A 20,950-nucleotide genomic window follows, 5' to 3' on the forward strand; every position below is an offset into this window, starting at 1 on the left:
CATGGGGCATCATATATTGTCAATCTTTCATAATTTTTTTTTTTTTTTTTTTTGCGGTACGCGGGCCTCTCACTGCTATGGCCTCTCCCGTTGCGGAGCACAGGCTCCGGACACGCAGGCTCAGCGGCCATGGCTCATGGGTCCAGCCGCTCCGCGGCATGTGGGATCTTCCCGGACCGGGGCACGAACCCGTGTCCCCTGCATCGGTAGGCAGACTCTCAACCACTGTGCCACCAGGGAAGCCCTCCCTCATCCATCTAATTTTGAGTTACCATTCCAAAATAACCTTTCATCACCAAATTTGGAAGTAGTTTTTGGCTACTGGTTACCAAAACAAGAATGAGGTTTGACCTGGGTATGGAGGACTTGCCATATTACAGAATTCTGGGAAAAGTTTCATCAGCTGTATTTCTCTTACCTGTATCCCAGGGGACTCTACAAAATCAAATCAAATGAGTGAATCCTGTCTTGGAAGCATTTGGAAATACCAAAACCCTGAGAAGTGACAACTCCTCTCGCTTTGTAAGTAACATGATTGAGCAATGTATCAGAGTCTTTAGTTTTTAGCAAATGGTAAAATTCATGCCTGAGCACACAGATCCAAAATAATTTTTAGAACATCAAAGAAGGTTATTGATTAATGGTCATAATATTGTTAGATTCCTCAAGGAAGTCCGCCAGCTTCATCATTAAGACAATTAAAACTACATAGAAATATGTGCTTGAGAAGCTTCTGCGGTTTGGTCAATTTCAGGAAGAAAATATTTATCTTAATAGTGTCAAATTCCTTTATACTCCCAGTAGGGAAGCTCATTCAGCAAATTCTAATAATGTTTTATATTTTAGTACATTTTACAGATCTGTAAATACTTTCTCCTTCATAATTTCCTATACTTCTTGTAATAAGTCATTTTAGTAAGCACTTCCACATTCACTTACTACAATTATTGTTTCTACTCTTGCCTGTGGCCCCCCTGCACCCACATATTTTTCACTGAGGATTTTTTGGAGGGGCACAGGGAGAAAGCACTTTTTAAAGTAGCTTTTGATAACTAGCAGCCCCATGATAGAAGAAGGATTTGGATTTCAAACTCAAGCTTCACTAATCCGTTTTATGCCAAGAATGAGTGGCAGGGAGCCACGATACAATTTACAAGGACATTTGCAGAAGGCTTCCTGTTTGACTCTAGGCGTAATTACATAACCGCCTCCTGCTGATTTGGCTGGTTTCCCTCCAAAGCCTTAGAGCTGCCCTGACTACACTTACGTCTGCTTGCTATGTCCGGCTGCATAGCGGGTACTAATACTGGGCAATAAAACAGCTGCTAGATTGGGGATTTGTTAGAATGTGGAGGGAGTTTCCGCTTAAATATGAAAGAAAGAAAGCTGAAAAAAAAAAAACTGAGAGTGCAAAAGGAAAGATGGAAGAGAGGGAGGGAAAAAAGGAAGATAAAGGAAAGGGAAGAGAGTAAAAGAAAAGGAAGAAAGAAAAGAACAGTAAGTAGAAAGAAACGTAAATAAGGAAAGAAAGCAACTGAAAAAGACCAAGAACAAGAAAAAAGTTGGAAGGATAGAAGGGAAGAAAGAAGTAGAAAAGCAAAGTAAACAAAATGGATGAATGGAGAGAAGGGAGAAGGAAAGAGAAGAGGGGGTTCAAAAAATCAAGAGGTGCAGGTTAAATTCTTTCGATTAATACTCTGTATGTATACTATGCACAAAGAATGTCACCTGCCATATCCATAAAAAAGGATGTTGCAGCCATCAAGCCATCAGCCACTGTAGTCGCCCCCTACCCCACCACTGTACACCCTGAGGGGATTCAGGTTGGAGAAAAGCAAGATATTGGCCCTAGATAGTTAAGGTGCATATCAAAGGGGCAATTTCAATGAGCCAGACTCTTGCATCTTCCCATACATCGAAAAGCACTAAATTCATTAATTTGAGATGTCTGATTTTCTTTAATTAGCAGTAATCTTTTGATGTTCTGACTACCTGGTTTCTGTTGCAAAAACTCCTATATATCCAGGGACTTCCCTTACCTCTGCGGAGCAGTCCCTCAGAGCTACCTGAGAGGCTGTCTTCTGGGCTTAAGTCCTCAGAAAGTCCACCGAATAAACATAATTCTCAACTTTTAGGTTGTGCATTTTTTTCAGTTGACAATACGCATATTTATATGTAAATGTACATATGCATAGGGGTACACATATGTGTATGTATATGTGTATATATATACATACATGTGTATGTTTGTGTGTGTGACTCCCAGTAGCCTGCTTTTTCTTTTTCGGTACGTTGGGCCTCTCACTGTTATGGCCTCTCCCGTTGCGGAGCACAGGCTCCGGACGCGCAGGCTCAGCGGCCATGGCTCACGGTCCCAGCCACTCCGCGGCATGTGGGATCTTCCGGGACCGGGGCACGAACCCGTGTCCCCTGCATCGGCAGGCAGACTCTCAACCACTGTGCCACCAGGGAAGCCCTGCATTTTTTAACTTAATGGCTTAATCACCTTGTATTGGCCGCTCTCCTTCTCTTGCCTGGCTGCAGTCCTGGTCTGATTCCTTCCTTGCATGGGTATACGTCTACCAGTCTGCCTTCCCCTCTGTACTAACATCCTCGTCCTGCGGGCTGTAACCCCCTGGACTGCCTCCTTGGCTGTGTCTTGATGCACCTGGGCTCTGTCACTTCTGAGCAGACTCTCTGCCCCACTAGATCCTATCTTATGGCTTTTCATTGGCAGGCCTGCCTCAGACTCCATTTTCTGCCCCCCTTTCTCTTACTTGCTACACTCCTGCACAACTGCCTTTTCTTTTGATTTCAAAACACACCCAATGTTCCTACATTAGAGCTGTTACATTAGCTGCTTACACCTAGAATCTAGAAGAGCCATGAACACACCTACTTTTCTAATGTGGTATCTCCAGTGCCTAGCAGGTTTTCTGGATCATAGCAGATGCTCAACGAATGTCTGTTTAATAAATGGAATAATACGCCAAGCAGATATTATTTTCCTCACTTTTAGATAAGAACACTGAGGCCCAGAGAGATTCTATAATGCACGCAAGAATGAACAGCCAAGGAGGAGGGGGTAAATTAGGAGTTTGGGGTTAATATATACACATAACTATATATAAAATAGATAATGAATGGGGACCTACTGTATAGCACAGGGAACTATGCTCAGTGTCTTGTAGTGAGCTGTAATGGAAAAGAATCTGAAAAAGAATACACACACACACACACACACACACACACACACACACACATATGTATGTATAACTGAATCACTTTGCTGTATACCTGAACTAGTACATTTTAAATCAACTGCACTTCAATAAAAAAAATAAGAAGAAAAAGAGAAAAAGAAGACACAGCCAGCAATGAGCAGGTCTGAGGCTAGACTCCAGGACCACTGCTCGTCCTGATGACACTCCAGCTGCCTCTCGACATTAACTGGTGCCATCACAGACCCGTGTTGCATTTTTTTAACTTTGGGGCAAGTAGTCACTTTGGGAGTGATGTGTGTAATGAAGCCATTGCAACTGCTTGGAATGTTTCAATAGGAGACTGTGTTCTGTGTCCACCCAGGGCCAGTTCATCGGGATGCACTTTTGTGCCAGAGGCAAGCTGTCATCTGCAGACATCGACATCTGTAAGTAGCCATAGCACTGTCTAATTACTTTTCTTCTACACCTACGTTTGAATCTTTACTCATGTCTCATCATGCAGATTTGCTTGAAAAATCCCGGGTTGTTTTCCAGCAGCCTGGAGAGAGGAACTACCATATATTCTATCAAATTCTGTCTGGGAAAAAAGAACTTCATGGTAAGTGTATTATTCTGGAGCTGAAGTTCATTCTAAAACAAGAGACAATAGTCAGATTACTGGAACTGGGAAAGTGCTGTTTAATGTCTCCTAGCCTCTTTAGGACTCAGTTTGTTCATCCTAAAACTTAAGAAATTGAACCAGTTATAGAACCAGTATTCTATAATTTTACATGGGTAGAGAGTAAATGGTAACACTTTGTTTCAATTTGGTAGTATTTGGAGGTGGGTAGGATGCCCAGCAGAGGTAAATGAATGTGTGTGTATGCATGTCTGCACACATGCTTGTGTGTGTGTGTGTGTGTGTGTGTGTGTGTGTGTGGGTGGGTGGGTGTGTGTAAAAAGCACTAGATAATTTTAAAGACTTAAATGATTAAAACCACTAATCATTTAAGTGGATGCTAGAGACAAGAGGCCAGAGGTGGGAGACATCACCATGGTGTTTAGTGGTTAATGGGAGTTTTATAAAGAAAGGAGGACTTGGGTTGGGATATGGAGAATGGGAAGGGGATGTAACCAGAGTAATGTGTGGAGGGTATTTCCGGTAAGAGGAACAGTGTACACAATGTCAGGAAAAGGTAAGGCAAGATCAGGGAACAGAGAGACCAGATGAACTGGAGGAAAGGATTTTCACAGAGGAATAGTAGAGATTTTATTCTGATGGGGTCTGAACTCAGGAAGTTGGGAGGGTGTTGTGTGCATGTGTGTGTGTGAGTGTGTGTATGTGTGTGTGTGAGTGTGTTTCGTGGGGCGGAATGGGGTAATAGGAGGTCGTGATTTGTTGAGGGCAGTGGCAGTTAGGCTGGTGTGATGGGCAGGATAGACTGGAGGCAGAAATACTGAGGGAAGTGATTGCAATAGTCCCAGGATGAGATGACAAGACAATTGTCTAAGGCACTGTCTGTGGGAATAGAGGGCAAGGGGATGAACTCATGGAAGAATAGAAAAGTCTAGGCAATGATAAAATGTAGAAATGAGGGAAAGTGTTGAGTCAAAAATACTCCCAGGTTTGATAATTTGACTGGGATAAAAGTAGTGCCATGAACAGAAATGGAAAAGCAACTTGTAGGGTAAGAGAACGAATTTCCTGTATTCACTCAACAAATATTTATTGTGGGACTGCTGTGTATACACTGCTTTTTAAGCATGGAGGATAGAGAAGTAAACAAGACCCACAGGTCCCTGCCCTCGTGAGCTTACATTCTAGTATGGAAGACGGTAACAAACAAGTAAACAAAGAAATATATAATTCCAGAGAATGGTAGGTCTATAGAGAAAAATAAAGTGGGTGAGGAGATGCAGTGAAATGGAGTTTGGATGATGTTATTTTATTTTATTTTTTTAACATCTTTATTGGAGTATAATTGCTTTACAATGGTGTGTTAGTTTCTGCTTTATAACAAAGTGAATCAGCTATACATATACATATGTTCCCATATCTCTTCCCTCTTGCGTCTCCCTCCCTCCCACCCCACTAGGTGGTCACAAAGCACCGAGCTGATCTCCCTGTGCTATGCGGCTGCTTCCCACTAGCTATCTATTTTACATTTGGTAGTGTATATATGTCCAAGCTGCATGAGCTGCTTGTAAATTTTGGAGATTAATCATTTGCCAGTTGCTTCATTTGCAAATATCTTCTCCCATTCTGAGGGTTGTCTTTTTGTCTTGTTTATGTTTTCCTTTGCTATTTTATTTTATTTTATTTTTATTTTTTTGGCTGCACCACACAGCTTGCAGGATCTCGGTTCCCTGGCCAGGGATTGAACCCAGGCGACACGGCAGTGAAAGCCTGGAATCCTAGCCACTAGGCCACCAGGGAACTCCCCAGGAGGTTATATTTTAGATAAAAGGGTCAGATATGACCTCTCTAAGAAGGCAATGTTTTGGGAATCCCCTGGCTGTCCAGTGGTTAGGACTTGATGTTTCTACTGCAGGGGCCCGGGGTTTGATCCCTGGTCAGGGAACTAAGGAACTAAGATCCCAAAAGCTTCTTGGCGAGGGGGGTGGGGGGGAAGAAGAAGGCAATGTTTTTCCAGACACCTGAATGAGTAAGGGAACAAGTAGGCAAAGATTTCTAGGAAGAAATTTCCAGGAGGAAGTAACAGTGAGTGCAAAGGCCCTGACGCAGGAATGCATTTGGTTTATTCTTGGAATAGAACAATGGCCATCGTCGGGGGCAGAATGGAGGGGTGGAGGGGGTAATGTACGGGCAGATAGGCTGGGTCAGACCAAGCAGCACCTTGCAGGTTATGATGAGAGTTTACATCTCGAGTGCTATGGAAAATCATTGGAAGGGGAGATTGACAAGCTGATTGGATTTCAAAGGTATTGCATCTGTCACTGAGGACAACAGTACTCCCACAGGAGTGACTGTGGGATGAGATTGGAGATCCAGGTGAGCAAACTGATGGGGAAGAATCCCCCACAGCCCATTATGCTTAGATGACGTATGGTATAAATCCAGCAGCGTTTTGACTACATGGTCTTCAACTCCAAATTGTTCTCTCCAAAAGGAGAAAGCTCTACAAACTGGACAGTTATTTTTGCCATGGGTGCAGTTGGTGATAAGAAAGCAGCATCTACTCTCTTTCCCACCTTCTCTCTACATAACCCTGGAACAGGTTGTTTTTGTTTTCTTTTTTGTTTTGGTCTTCCTTTGACCAGCCCTGCCAAATCTAACATTCTTGACACTCATTTCTATGCTGTGCAGGGTATCTGACACATAGGGTCCAATGTGAGTGCCAGCAGTGACTGCAAGATTTTTTGGAGCATCTCTGTTTATTCATAGAACCATCTGAAGACTCTGGGCTGCTATGGAAAATTCATGCTTATCATGAACTCATGTACTTTGTTCAGTCTGTGGGCTGCTGGAATTGATTAGTGTACAAAGGCTGACATCTGGTGGTGAAAATTGGGTATTGTCAGTTCATTTGTTTATGACACCAATTGTCATTCTTGGGGTATTTAAAAATTTTAAACTCTTTCTATTCATGGCTGCCAAAGAAGAGCTTTAGAGTGTCCTGAGGAGTGACACAAGAGGGCACAGCTAAGCAGTATGAGGACTGTGTCCAAATCTCCAAAAATAGGAGCATTTGTGCATGACAAACGAATCGGGTGTGAAAAATGACAGCAGAGGCTGGCCACCCACTGAAGGAGCCAAGGAAATGGAGTGATGTGTCACCCCAGAGCCAGTCCTCATTTAGCCTCTACCTGGCCTGGAAGATCTCATCTCCCCTTTCCTTTCAGTTAAGGCTGATTCTTGTTCCAGGTACAGCTAGAACCCACTTCCCCAGTCCCTTCAGATAAGGCTCCTTGAAATCCTTTAGTTCTCAACATCATCTGTATATCTTGGTCTGGCGTATATCTTCCTTTTTCTCTTCTTTTATTTGACTTTTTTCTTTGTATTTATTTATCGTGCTTACTCTTGCTATTCAAGTGGTGTGTAAACTTCAGGAGAGGAGGTCAGGAAACAAGTCCTTGACTCTTAGAATCCTTGACACTTTGCCTAATGCCCTGAGAACTCACTCCATAAAGTGACAGTAATACACAGTGGCGGTTGCCAAGAGGTGCGCCTGAGAATGTCTACTGCTGCCCTGAATGCCTCTGGGGAAGGAAGTGGTCAGCATCTGGACCTCCTATTCTGGAGCATATTCAGTTTATCCTCTTTACCCATTAGGTCTCTCTTGAACTAGTCTCATATCTTTACTCACTTTCTCCCCACTGGTTATTAAGCGGCATAAGATGTGTGTATGGTTGTGCAGACTGTGTGCTTCCCAACTCCAGAGAATGCAATTCAAACCATAGACTATGTGAATGATTCTCTCTGGAGTTGGGCAGTGCACAACCTCTTCAGCTGTACACGGCACCACTGAGGAAGAGGTAATGACGGGTAATGTGGCATAGAGGCACTAGCTACAGAACTTCATTTGTGAGATCCTAAACTGTTTATTTTTGGCTCAGTGTCAGCTTCACTCCTTTTCATAGCGAGCACAGTCCTGGAGAACATTCAGCCATTCAGAAAGTAAAATTTAATGTCAGGATGACATGAAACAAAGCCTTTTTTTTTTTTTTTTTTACATCTTTATTGGAGTATAATTCCTTTACAAGTGTGTTAGTTTCTGCTTTATAACAAAGTGAATGAGCCATACATATACATACGTTCCCATATCTCTTTCCTCCCGAGTCTCCCTCCCTCCCACCCTCCCCATCCCACCCCTCCAGGCTGTCACAAAGCACTGAGCTGATCTCCCTGTCCTATGCAGCTACTTCCCACTAGCTATCTACCCCACGCCTGGTAGTGTATATATGTCTATGCCTCTCCCTCGCTCTGTCACAGCTCACCCTTCCCCCTCCCCGTATCCCTAAGTCCATTCTCTAGTAGGTCTGTGTCTGAAACAAAGCCTTGAATGATAAAACACTCACCCTTAATGGGTTCTCTGCAACTCCTACTGGAGAGTGGGCCCTCGAAATGAACCTATATAACGGTTGACACCTGCACTTTTTGGAATTGTGAAGCAGTTGACTTTTAACTTTAGCATCCCCTCACCCCTTCTCTTTCTGCCCTACCCCCATCCTTCATGACACACTCCCTGTCCCCGCCTGCCTCCTCCCATCTTCCAGGTGCCCCAGCCTGGTCAACAGTCTTCCGTGTGGGCCCTTACTGGCCTAGACAGTCTCTCTGACTCTAATAGTGTCTCATAAAAATGCATTTAGTTTTTTTTCTCATTCTGTTAAGGCCATTTCCCACGGTAGAAAGAAATTAACTAAATAAAGGAATCCCCGTTTACATGATACTCCTCTGAGATAACCTCAAGCCTCAAACCAATTAAAATTTACTGTTCCTTGAAAATAAGTTTTGATAAGACCCAGGGCAGGGGAGATGTTTGATCTAAAGCCCTTTCAGAGTTCCTCAAACAGTCATGCTTCTGGCCTCGGCATTCTCTGGAGCCACCACTTCATGCTGAGGGCAGCTGCTCCAGTGAATGGTTACCATTGCGGCAGCCATGTTTCTGGTTGTAAGGGGATGGAAGGAAGGTCTATCGCGTGTGCTGAGTGACGTCCAGAAATGATGCATCTGGAAGCGGGGAGGGGCTGAGGGAGAAATGCATATATAGCACTTGGGCTCACCATTCTGTCTTATTACCAGCCCCCTCCTGAATCTTGGCTCTTTCCTCCACCTGGTCCTCTAGTCCTTGGGCATGTGGCGTGCTTGCCCCCTGCTCTGTCTCCCTCTGTGTTTGTCCGATGTTGAGCTTACACAGAAGTAAGACCCTGCTTCTGTCTATGACAAAGGAGGAAATGGAATCCCGTCATGTTTACTCATACAGGTTTCAGTTGTGGGTGGCGTAGTCTAACAGAAACACTAGAGATTGTGTTCTAAATTCATTTTATCATTAATTTGACCCTGGGCAAGTAGCGAGCCTTTCTAGCCTTCCATTTTCCTATATTTAACATGTAGAAAATAATGTCAGTTGTAGCACATTTGATCATCGTGACCAGGATGAAAATGATCAAAAATGACATAATAAACATGAGAGCAAAATGAAAATTCTATGAAAGGCTGATCTAGAATGATCTAACAGGTAATTCATGGCAAAGCAATCTTGGAAAGTAAATTTTTTTTTTTAACGAGTCAGCCACTGAAACATGCCCCACCCCCTAAAGACACACGGCAGTGTTTCCTGTTTAGGTGTGTGGTTCCTCTAGCCTCCTCGAGGGAAAGGACTATTTTAGTTTTGTATCCTTACATCCTCCCATAGCATATACCTATGGTAGAGAAAAAAGATTAAACAAATGTTTTGATTTGAAAGAAATGGAGATGATGTCTGTATCTGAGCTGTGAAGGAGGTGAAGGGACAGGACATTGTCACACCCAGATATCTGGCCTGGGTGTGGTGGTGACATTCACTGGCATAAGGAACCACAGAAGAGGAATACCTTCAGGGAAGATAAGGAAAACATCATCCACCTGGTTGTGGTAATGTTGGGTTTAAGCTACCTATGGCCATCCACATTGAAATGTCCAATGGGAAGTTGGAGACTAGGTCTGGAGCTCAGAAAATAAATGTAGATTTGAGAGTCATCAGTAAAGTCATGAATGAACCTTGCAAAAGAATATATAGAGAGATTATTGACAGTATACAGTCGGGACAGTATTTGATACCCCTGCTGACCCCCTCTTCCTTGAAAATCTCCCCACCTTGGCTTCTAGTAGACCACCCTCCCTTGTTTCTCTCCTAAATCTCTGGGCATAGCTTTGCAGGTTTCTCTCTTTCATCCAGTCCATGACTTCAGAGTACCCTGGGGCTCAGTCCTTGGCTCTATCTTGTGGTGATAGATCATCTAGGCTGACTGCTTTAAAGATCATTTCTATCTGATGACTTGCAAAGTTGGATCATGAGTCCAGACTTTTCTTTAGTATTTCAGACTGATAGCTAACTGACTCTTTTATGTCTCCACTTGGATGTTAAACAGGCATCTCAAACTTCATATCCCTACAGCCTAGTTCCTGAACTCCACCCCGCAAGACCTGCTCCTACCACAGTGTTTCCCAGGTAGGCTGAAGTCATCTCCATCCTTCCACCTGCCTGGGCACAAACCCTTGGAGTTATCCTTGATCAGCCTTTCTCCCACATTATTCTCATTTGTTCCATCAGCAAATCCTATTGACTCTACTTTCAAAACCCAAGCTCTGGCTACTTCTCACCATGTCTGTTGTTATTCTCCCAGTCAAGTACCACCATCTCCCTCCTGAATTAACCCTTTCCTGGTATCCCTGCTCCCACCCTGTCCCTCTGTCTTTAACCAGCAGCCATAGTAAATTAAAAAAAAAAAATCAGATCATGTTACTCCTCTGCTCAAAAACCTGTAATGGCTTCATATCTCACATAGAGCAGAAATGCCCAAATCCTCAACATAGCCTGTGAGGCACTCTTGATGCCTCTCTGACCTCATGATCTACCCCTTCTTTGACCAACTGTAGCAACTCAAAATCCCAGGCAACCTTCTACCCCAGGGCCTTTGCATTGGCTTTTTTCTTTCTGGAACATTCTTTCCCTACTTATCCATGATTCTCTCCCATAACTCAAACTTGACTTGTGGAGGCCTTCCCTGATCACCCTATTAAAAACTGCAACTCTGCATCTCCAACACATTTTACTCCCTTTCCCTGCTTTTATTTATCTCCATAGCGATTACTATCTTACATGTCATATATTTTACTCATTATTATTATTTTTTTACTTCTGTCTCCTCCTGTTGGAATATAAGCTTTATGAGGGCAGGAATGGGATTTTTTTCCACTGGTGTATCCCTAAAACTTACAATAATGCCTGGCATATTATTGGATCTCAAACAAATATTTGTTGATACGAAGTGAAGCCTAAGGAAGAATATAAGGAGATTCCTGAGAAGTAGTAACATTTCAGGGACATTTGAGTCACCATTGAAGTAAATACTTAAAAAAATTATTATGAATTATATTTCTATTTAAGTTATATGTTGTCCTTGCATTCAGCCTGATTTCTTTTGGGCTAGCCCAATTACTTTTATCAAATAGCTTTATGAAAGTATTATTGACCTAAGTGTAAGTATTGACATGTGTATCTATGAAGTGAAACCATCACCACAATCAAAATAATGTAGGTATCCATTCAAAAGTTTTCTCGTTATCTCTTGTAATCCCTCCCTCCTGCCCATCCTCACACCCTCAAGCCCTCCTCTTCTAACCCAGTCTCTAGACAACCACTAATATGTTTTCTGTCACTAATATGCTCTCTGCAATCTATAGATTAGATTGCATTTCTAGAATTTTATAAGATGGAATCACGCAGTATCTACTCTTCTTTTTCTGGCTTATTTCACTCAGCATAATTATTTTGAGATCCTTCCATGTTGTAGCATATATTCATAGTTCATGCGTTTGTTTGCTAAGTAATAATAATCCATTGTGTGGATAGACAATGTTCTGTTAATTATTGATGGACATCTGGGTTGTTTCCAAATAGAGCTGCTATGAACATTCACGTAGCCCAATTTCTTTGTTTCTGAGATTTGGGGTTCAGGATAATAGAGCCTCACTTCATTGAGTGCTAAACAAAACTCAGATTGGCTCAAAAAACTTCACTGGGAGCGAGCGTCAGGCTTTAAGAGGTTAATGTGATTTGGCCACGTCGGTGGCAGATGTGCCGCTGACAGCTTGCCTTGGCTTCAGCTTGCATTATGCTTCCTGACTAAGTGAATCATGTGAGGAGTCTTAGACATATCAGAGGTAGCTGTATTTACGGATTTACACAGTAGCTGATTTACGGATCCCTTGAAAGACAGACTCAGCCTCCTAATAGGGAGGACGTGATGTGACAGGATGACACTGCTAATGTTCCCTGGGTGCTGACCCCAGGGTCGACCTGCTTCCTAGCTTTTGAAGCTCAGGCCTGTTATAATTTACAAACCACTTTTTGTCCTCTGACCCTCAACCATGTATCTAGGCCAAATTCCTGTTTTCAAAGTTTTGCCAACATGCATTATCTGTTTTTCTTGCGCACCAATTCAAGCTGCTACAATTGAATCTGCTTTCAGATTTGGCCTGCCTAGTCTTCTCTTGGGAGGCATTAACACATGACTGACACGTTAATAGAGGGCAGAAATTGATCGCAGAGGTTTGGGTGTAGATTATGGATTTTATTTTGGCTTGTTTACAAGTATGCTGTAAGCCGTAAGAGTAAACTGTGACTATTGGTCACTTATTTTCTAAAGCCTTGTGGATTTCTTTAAGCTGTTTAACTGATGGTTTTCCCACTGCAGATATGCTCCTTGTGTCTGAAAATCCCTTTGACTTTCACTTTTGCTCTCATAGAGCAGTTGCTCTGGACAGCTCAGATGATGCTGAAGAATTGCTGGCCACAGATGTAAGGCTTGTTAGTTATCAAAGTATGGTAATGACAATGAGAAATGAAAGAAAGCATCATAGATCTCCTCTCTTCCAAAGGGTCCTGGAGAAGTGACCTTCCTTCCCCTGGGGGTGGAGAGTGGAAGAAGCCCCTCCAGGATGGTTTCTGTCCAAAGTTTTATACTTATTTATTTTGTCAATATAGTGACTTCGGTACATATGGAAAAGTAGGAAGATGCTTCAACTCAGTGACAACCACTGTATTTAGTCTTTATTTTTTTCTATTTGGGATTGTTGTTACATAGTTGTTTTGGTGGTTTTTTTAAAATCAAAGATTATAATCATACTGTATATGCTATGTGATATATACTTTGCTTTTTTGATTATTCTTAAGCATTGTTAATGTTATTACAAACTTCATAAACACTTAAATGGATACTTAATATTTTATCAGACATTAATTCTATAGTTTATTTAATCATTCTCCCACTGTTAGACTCAAGGTTGTGTTTTTTTTTTTTTCCTACTGTGGTGAATGTCTTTGTAGGTGAGTGCTCTTTCTATATATCAGAGTCACTGTATGCTAGATTCCTAAAAGTGAAATTACTAGGTAGGATTATGAATTTTTTATAGTCTCTTGATACATATTCTAAATTAACCACTAGAAAGATTGTACCGATTTCTATCCTCCTGGAGTGTGTGAGAACACACTTCTTACCATGTGCAGTGGCTTCCTAGGATGCTGTTCTTTGGTGACATGGTTTTTCTTTTCTTAAATACTTCCTTTTGCCAGTCTTTAAAATGTATCTGGAATAAAGCTGGGAGAACATATGGGATCCCAGAAATAAGCAACCTATCAGATATGGTGCTACTTTCTTCCATAACCATGAAAGGCAAAATAATTTAGCTCATATAGCCAGTTAATGATAGATTATTGGAAAGGAGAGGAGGGGGTCAGGGCAGCCGAGGAAAGTTCTAAAACTACTGGAAATTAAACAAGTCAAGTCATAAGCCTTCCTAATTCTCTTTTAAAGGGATAAGCAGACTGTGGGTGACCAAGCACCAACAGGGCCAATTTGCATTGCTTTGAGCAGAGCTGTCACACTTCACTTCGGGGCTGTGGTGATCTGTCTCCTGGCAGCCCACAGCCCACTGAGTGGAGGGAGGTGTGACACACAGCGGGGGTGAGGTGCTTACTGCAGCCATTAGGCAACTGAAGACTTGGCCATCTGCTTCTCTTTTTACAGCAAGCCATGGACATTTTGGGCTTTCTTCCTGATGAGAAGTACGGATCCTACAAACTCACTGGAGCCATCCTGCACTTCAGAAACATGAAATTTAAACAGAAGCCCAGAGAAGAGCAAGTAGAAGCAGATGGCACAGAAAGTAAGGATTACTTTAAAGACATGGCATGTATGCTCTTCAAATCCCTGACCCCAGGTCTGCTCCCCTTTTCCTTGCAGTTAAACTCACCTCTTAGTTTTTGGAAAATGTTGAAATTAATCAGCAATCTCCCTCAATTGCTGTCCTACCAAATTATTCTCTCAGCCAACATTCTGAATTAGAATCCTTGTATCTCAGGATAAGACACATTCCTTAATTAATTATTGATGATGCCAGTAAATTTGCTAAACTTGGATGACATAGGATTGACTAAGACGTAGCCTGCCTTCAGCATATAGACTATTGAGAAAAACAGAAAAAGGAACAAATTACCATGAGATGTATGAAGTGACATAATGAAGGTGTGAACAAAGATCTGTAGAATTCCAAAGCAGGAGTTTTCCACTGGGTTGAAAACAAAATGGCTTCTTTTCCCTTTGTTTTTTATTCATATTCTAAAAATCTATAGTCATGCCTGCTTACCAAAAAGATCTATAATGAGTTATCTGTCTAGAATGATCATCAAAATAGAAAATCACAATTATGAAAAGAAGGAATCATAGTCATAATTATTTCATTTAATATTAAAAGTCCTGGCAATTGCAACAAAAAGGAAAAAACATTCATTCAAATCTTTCAACAAATAATTTAAAAAATTTTATATTTTTAATTGTGGTAAAATATACACAACATAAAATTTTACCCATTTTAACTGTACATATTAGTGGCATTAAGTACTTTCACATTGTTGTACAACCATCACCATTATTCATCTCCAGAACTTTCTCATCATCCCAAACTGAAACTTTATACCCGTAAAACAATGCTTTCCTATTACCCCCTACCCTTAACCCCTGGAAAATTTTAGTCTACTTTCTGTCTCTATGAATTTGACTACTCTGGGTACCTCATATAAGTGCATTCATACAATATATATTGTCCTTTTGTGTCTGGTCTATTTCACTTAGCATGATGTCTTCAAGACATGTTGTGTTAAGTGTCAGAATTTCATTCCTTTCTAAGGCTGCATAACATTCCATCGTATGTATATTCTACTTTTTGTTTATCCATTCATCTCTTTATAAACACTTGAGTTACTTCCACTTTTCACTAGTGTGAATAATGCTGCTGTGAACATTAGTGTTCAAATATCTGTTTGAGTCTGTGCTTTCACTTCTTTTGTGTATACACATAGAAGTGGAGTTGCTGGATTAAATGGAAATTCTATGTTTAATTTTTTAAGGAACCACCATATTTTCGATGGTGGCTGCACCATTTTCCATTCTCACCAGCAATGCACAAGGGTTCAAATTTTTCTACATCCTCACCAACACTTGTTGTTTTCCGTGTTTTTTGTTTTGTTGTTTGTTTTTTGATAAGAGCCATCTTAGTGGGTATAAGGTGGTGGTGTCTCATTGTGTTTTTTTTTCAAATAGATCTTTATAGGAATATGATTGCTTCACAATACTGTGTTAGTTTCTGTTGTACACCAAGGTGAATCAGACATATGCATACATATGTCCCTATATCCCCTCCCTCTTGAGCCTCCCTCCCATCATCCCTATCCCACCCCTTTAGGTCATCGTAAAGCACCAAGCTGATCTCCCTGTGCTATGCTGCTTCTTCCCACTAACTAACTATTTTACATTCAGTAGTGTATATATGTCAATGCTACTCTCAGTTCACCCCAGATTACCCCTCCTACCTGTGTCCTCAAGTCCATTCTCTATGTCTACATCTTTATTCCTGCCCTGCAACTAGGTTCATCTGTACTTTTTTTTAAGATTCCATATATATGTGTTAGCATACGGTATTTGTTTTTCTCTTTCTGACTTACTTCACTCTGTATGACAGACTCTAGGTCCATCCACCTCACTACAAATAACTCAATTTCGTTTCTTTTTTATGGCTGAGTAATATTGCATTGTATATATGTGCCACATCTTATTTAGCCATTCATCTGTTGATGGACATTTAGGTTGCTTCCATGTCCTGGCTATTGTAAATAGTGCTGCAATGAACATTGTGGTACATGTCTCTTTTTGAATTATGGTTTTCTCAGGTTTATGTCCAGTAGTGGTATTGCTTGGTCATATGGTAGTTATTTTTAGTTTCTTAAAGAACCTCCACACTGTTCTCCATAGTGGCTGTATCAATTTACATTCCCACCAACAGTGCAGGAGGGTTCCCTTTTCATCATACCCTTTCCAGCATTTATTGTTTCTAGATTTTTTGATAATGGCCGTTCTGACTGGTATGAGGTGATATCTCATTGTTTTGATTTGCATTTCTCTAATAATTAGTGATGTTGAGCATCTTTTCATGTGCCTCTTGGCTATTTGTATGTCTTCCTTAGTGAAATGTCTATTTAGGTCTTCCACCCATTTTTTAATTGGATTATTTGGGGGTTTTTTGATATTGAGCTCCATGAGCTGTTTGTATATTTTTGAGATTAATCCTTTGCCTGTTGTTTCACTTGCAAATATTTTCTCCTGTCCTGAGGGTTGTCTTTTTGTCTTGTTTATGGTTTCCTTTGATGTGCAAAAGCTTTTAAGTTTAATTAACTCCCATTTGTTTATTTTTGCTTTTATTTCCATTACTCTAGGAGATGGGTCAAAAACGATCTTGCTGTAGTTTATATCAAAGAGTGTTTTCCCTATATTTTCCTTTAAGAGTTTTATAGTGCCTGGTCTTACATCTGGGTCTTTAATTCATTTGGAGTTTATTTTTGTGTATGGTGTTATGTAGTGTTCTAATTTCATTCTTTTACATGTAGCTGTCCAGTTTTCCCAGCACCACTCATTGAAGAGACTGTCTTTTCTCCATTGTATGTTCTTGCCTCCTTTGTTGTAAATTAGGTGATCATATGTGTTTGGGTTTATCTCTGGACTTTCTATCCTGTACCATTGATCTATATTTCTGTTTTTGTGCCAGTGCCATACTGTCTTGATTACTGTAGCTTTGTGGTATAGTTTGAAGTCAGGGAGCCTGATTATTCCAACTACGCTTTTCTTCCTCAAGATTGCTTTGGCTATTCGGGGCCTTTTGTGTTTCCATACAAATTGTAAAATTTTTTTGTTCTAATTCTGTGAAGAATGCCATTGGTAGTTTGATAAGGATTGCATTGAATCTGTAGATTGCTTTGGGTAGTATAGTCATTTTCACAATGTTGATTCTTCCAATCCAAGAACATGGCATATTTCTCCATCTGTTTATGTCACCTTTGATTTCTTTTATCAGTGTTTTATAGTTTTCTGAGTACTAGTCTTTTGCTTCCTTAGGCAGGTTTATTCCTAAGTGTTTTATTCTTTTTACTGCGATGGTAAATGGGATTATTTCCTTAATTTCTCTTCCTGATTTTTCATTGTTGGTGTATAGGAATGCTAGAGATTTCTGTGCATTAATTTGTATCCTGCAACCTTACCAGATTCACTGATTAGTTCTAGTAGTTTTCTGGTGGCATCTTCAGGATTTTCTATGTATAGTATTATGTCATCTGCAAAAAGTGACAGTTTTACTTCTTTTCCAATTTGTATTCTTTTTATTTCTTTTTCTTCTCTGAATGCTGGGGCTAGGACTTCTAAAACTATGTTGAATAAGAGTGGTGAGAGTGGACATCCTTGTTTTGTTCCTGATCTTAGTGGAAATGGTTTCAGTTTTTCACCATTGAGTATGATGCTTGCTGTGGGTTTGATGTATATGGCCTTTCTTATGTTGAAGTAGGTTCCCTCTATGCCCACTTTCTGGAGAGTTTTTATCATAAATGGGTGTTGAATTTTGTCAAAAGCTTTTCCTCCATCTGTTGAGATGAGCATATGGTTTTTATTCCTTAATTTGTTAATGTGGTGTATCACATTGATTGATTTGCGTATATTGAAGAATCCTTGTATCCCTGGGATAAATCCCACTTGATCATGGTGTATGATGCTTTTAATGTGTTGTTGGATTCTGTTTGCTAGTACTCTGTTCAGGATTTTTGCATCTATGTTCATCAGTGATAATGGTCTATAATTTTCTTATTTTGTGATATCTTTTTCTGGCTTTGGTATCAGGGTGATGGTGGCTTCATAGAATGAATTTGGGAGTGTTTCTCCTTCTACAACTTTTTGGAAGAGTTTGAGAAGGATGGGTGTTAGCTCTTCTCTAAATGTTTGATAGAATTCGCCTGTGAAGTGAATTCTATCTATCTGGTCTTGGACTTTTGTTTGTTGAAAGAGTTTTAATTATGGTTTCAATTTCATTACTTGTGATATGTCTGTTTATATTTTCTAATTCTTCCTGGTTCAGTCTTGGAAAATTGTACGTTTCGAAGAATTTGTCCATTTCTTCATGGTTGTCCATTTTATTGTTTTATAGTTGTTTGTAGTAGTCTCTTTTAATCCTTTGTATTTCTGCAGTATCAGTTGTGATTTCTCCCGTTTCATTTCTAATTTTATTGATTTGCATCCTCTCCCTTTTTTTCTTGATGAGTCTGACTAAGGGTTTATCAATTTTGTTTGTCTTCTCAAAGGACCAGATTTTAGTTTTATTGATCTTTGCTATCGTTTTCTTTGTTTCTATTTCATTTATTTCTGCTCTGATCTTTATGATTTCTTTCCTTCTACAGATTTTGGGTTTTCTTTGTTCTTCTTTCTCTCATTGTTTTAAGTGTACGGTTAGATTGTTTATTTGAGATTTTTCTTGTTTCTTGAGGCGAGATTGAATTGCTATAAACTTCCCTCTTAGAACTGCTTTAGCTGTGCCCCATAGATTTTGGATTATCTTTTCATTGTCATTTGTTCCTTTGTATTTTTTTTTTTCTTCTTTGATTTCTTCAGTGATCTCTTGGTTATTTAGTAGTGCACTGTTTAGCCTCCATGTATTTGTGTTTTTTACAGTTTTTTTCCTGTAATTGATTTCCAGTCTTATAGCATTGTTGTCAGAAAAGATTCTTCATATGATTTCAATTTTATTAAATATTCTGAGGCTTGATTTGTGACCCATGATGTGATCTATCCTGGAGAATGTTCTGTGTGCACTTGAGAAGAAAGTGTATCCTGCCACTTTTGGGTGGAATGTTCTATAAATACCAGTTAAATCTATCTGGTCTATTGTGTCATTTAAAGCTTGTGTTTCCTTATTTATTTTCATTTTGGATGATCTGTCCATTGGTGAAAGTGGGGTGTTAAAGTCTCCTATTATTATTGTGTTACTGTCGATTTTGCCTTTCATGGTTGTTAGCATTTGCCTTATGTATTGAGGTGCTCCTACGTTGGGTGCATAAACATTTATAATTTTTATATCTTCTTCTTGGATTGATCCCTTGATCATTATGTAGTGTCCTTCCTTAGCTCTTGTAACAGTCTTTATTTTAAAGTCTGTTTTATCTGACATGAGTATTGCTACTCGAGCTTTCTTTTGATTTCCATTTGCATGGAATATCTTTTTCCATCCCTTCACTTTGAGTCTGTATGTGTCCCTACATCTGAAGTGGGTCTCTTGTAGACAGCATATATATGGGTCTTGTTTTTCTATCCATTCAGCCAGTCTGTGTCTCTTGGTTGGCACACTTAATCCATTTACATTCAAGGTTATTATCGATATGTATGTTCCTATTACCATTTTCTTAATTGTTTTGGGCTTGTTTTTGTGAGTCTTTTTCTTCTCTTGTGTTTCCCACCTAGAGAAGTTTCTTTAGCATTTGTTGTAAAGCTGGTTTGATGGTGCTGAATTCTCTTAGCTTTTGCTTGTCTGAAAAGCTTTTGATTTCTCCATCAAATCTGAATGAAATCCTTGCTGGGTAGAATAATCTTGTTTGTAGGTTTTTCTCTTTAACACTTTAAGTATACCTTGCTACTCCCTTCTGGCCTGCAGAGTTTCTGCTGAAAAATCAACTGATAACCTTATGGGGATTCCTTTGTATGTTATTTTTTGTTTTTCCCTTGCTGCTTTTAATACTTTTTCTTTGAATTTAATTTTTGTTAATTTGATTAATATGTACCTTGGTGTGTTCCTCCTAAGGTTTATCCTGTATGGAACTCTCTGTGCTTCCTCGACTTAGATGACTCTTTCCGTTCCCATGTTAGGGAAGTTTTGGACTGTAATCTCTTCAAATATCTTCTTAGACCGTTTCTTTTTCTTTTCTTCTTCTGGGACCCCTATAATTCGAATACTGGTGCATTTAGTGTTGTCCCAGAGGTCTCTGAGATTGTCTTCAATTCTTTTCATTCTTTTTTCTTTATTCTGCTCCTTGGTAGTTATTTCCAGCATTTTGTCTCCAGCTCACTTATTCTTTCTTCTGCCTCCATTATTCTGTTATTGATTCCTTCTAATGTATTTTTCATTTCAGTTATTGTGTTGTTCATCTCTGTTTGTTTGTTCTTTAGTTCTTCTAGATCTTTGTTAAGAATTTCTTGTATTTTCTCATTCTGTGCCTCCATTCTATTTCTGAGATTCTGGATCATCTTTATTATCATTACTCTGAATTCTTTTTCAGGTAGATTGCCTATTTCCTGTTCATTTATTTGGTATTGTAGGTTTTTACCTTGCTCCTTCATCTGTGATGTATTTTTTTGCATTTCTTTTTTTTTTTTTTTTTTTTTTTATGAGTGGGATTGTATTCCTGTCTTACTTTCTGTTTGGCCTTAGGCTTCCAACACTGGAGTTTGTAGGCTGTTGGGTAGAGCTGGGTCTTGGTGCTGAAATGAGGACCTGTGTGAGACCTCATTCTGTTGAATATTCCCTGGGGTCCCAGATTCTCTGTTAGTTCAGTGGTTCAGACTCGGAGCTCCCACCATAGGAGCTTCAGCCCAAACCCATGCTCACAAACCAAGAGCTTGCAAGCCACATGGGGTGGCAAAAAAAAAAAAAAAAAAAAAAA

The 20,950-nt window shown here is 40.0% G+C and overlaps 1 protein-coding gene across 1 annotated transcript in view; it reads left to right on the forward strand.

Moving 5' to 3' along the window:
* Positions 1 to 20,950, forward strand: part of MYH15 (myosin heavy chain 15) — a 175,793-nt gene that overhangs the window by 12,565 nt on the left and 142,278 nt on the right. The window contains 5 exon segments of the mRNA XM_024735329.1: positions 395 to 522; positions 3,586 to 3,649; positions 3,727 to 3,822; positions 12,624 to 12,727; positions 13,956 to 14,094. Of these exon segments, the coding sequence (XP_024591097.1) occupies positions 395 to 522; positions 3,586 to 3,649; positions 3,727 to 3,822; positions 12,624 to 12,727; positions 13,956 to 14,094 (531 nt within the window).

This window comes from Neophocaena asiaeorientalis, unplaced genomic scaffold, assembly GCF_003031525.2.
Source record: "Neophocaena asiaeorientalis asiaeorientalis breed wild unplaced genomic scaffold, Neophocaena_asiaeorientalis_V1.1 scaffold136, whole genome shotgun sequence".
NCBI classification, from domain to species: Eukaryota; Metazoa; Chordata; class Mammalia; order Artiodactyla; family Phocoenidae; genus Neophocaena; species Neophocaena asiaeorientalis.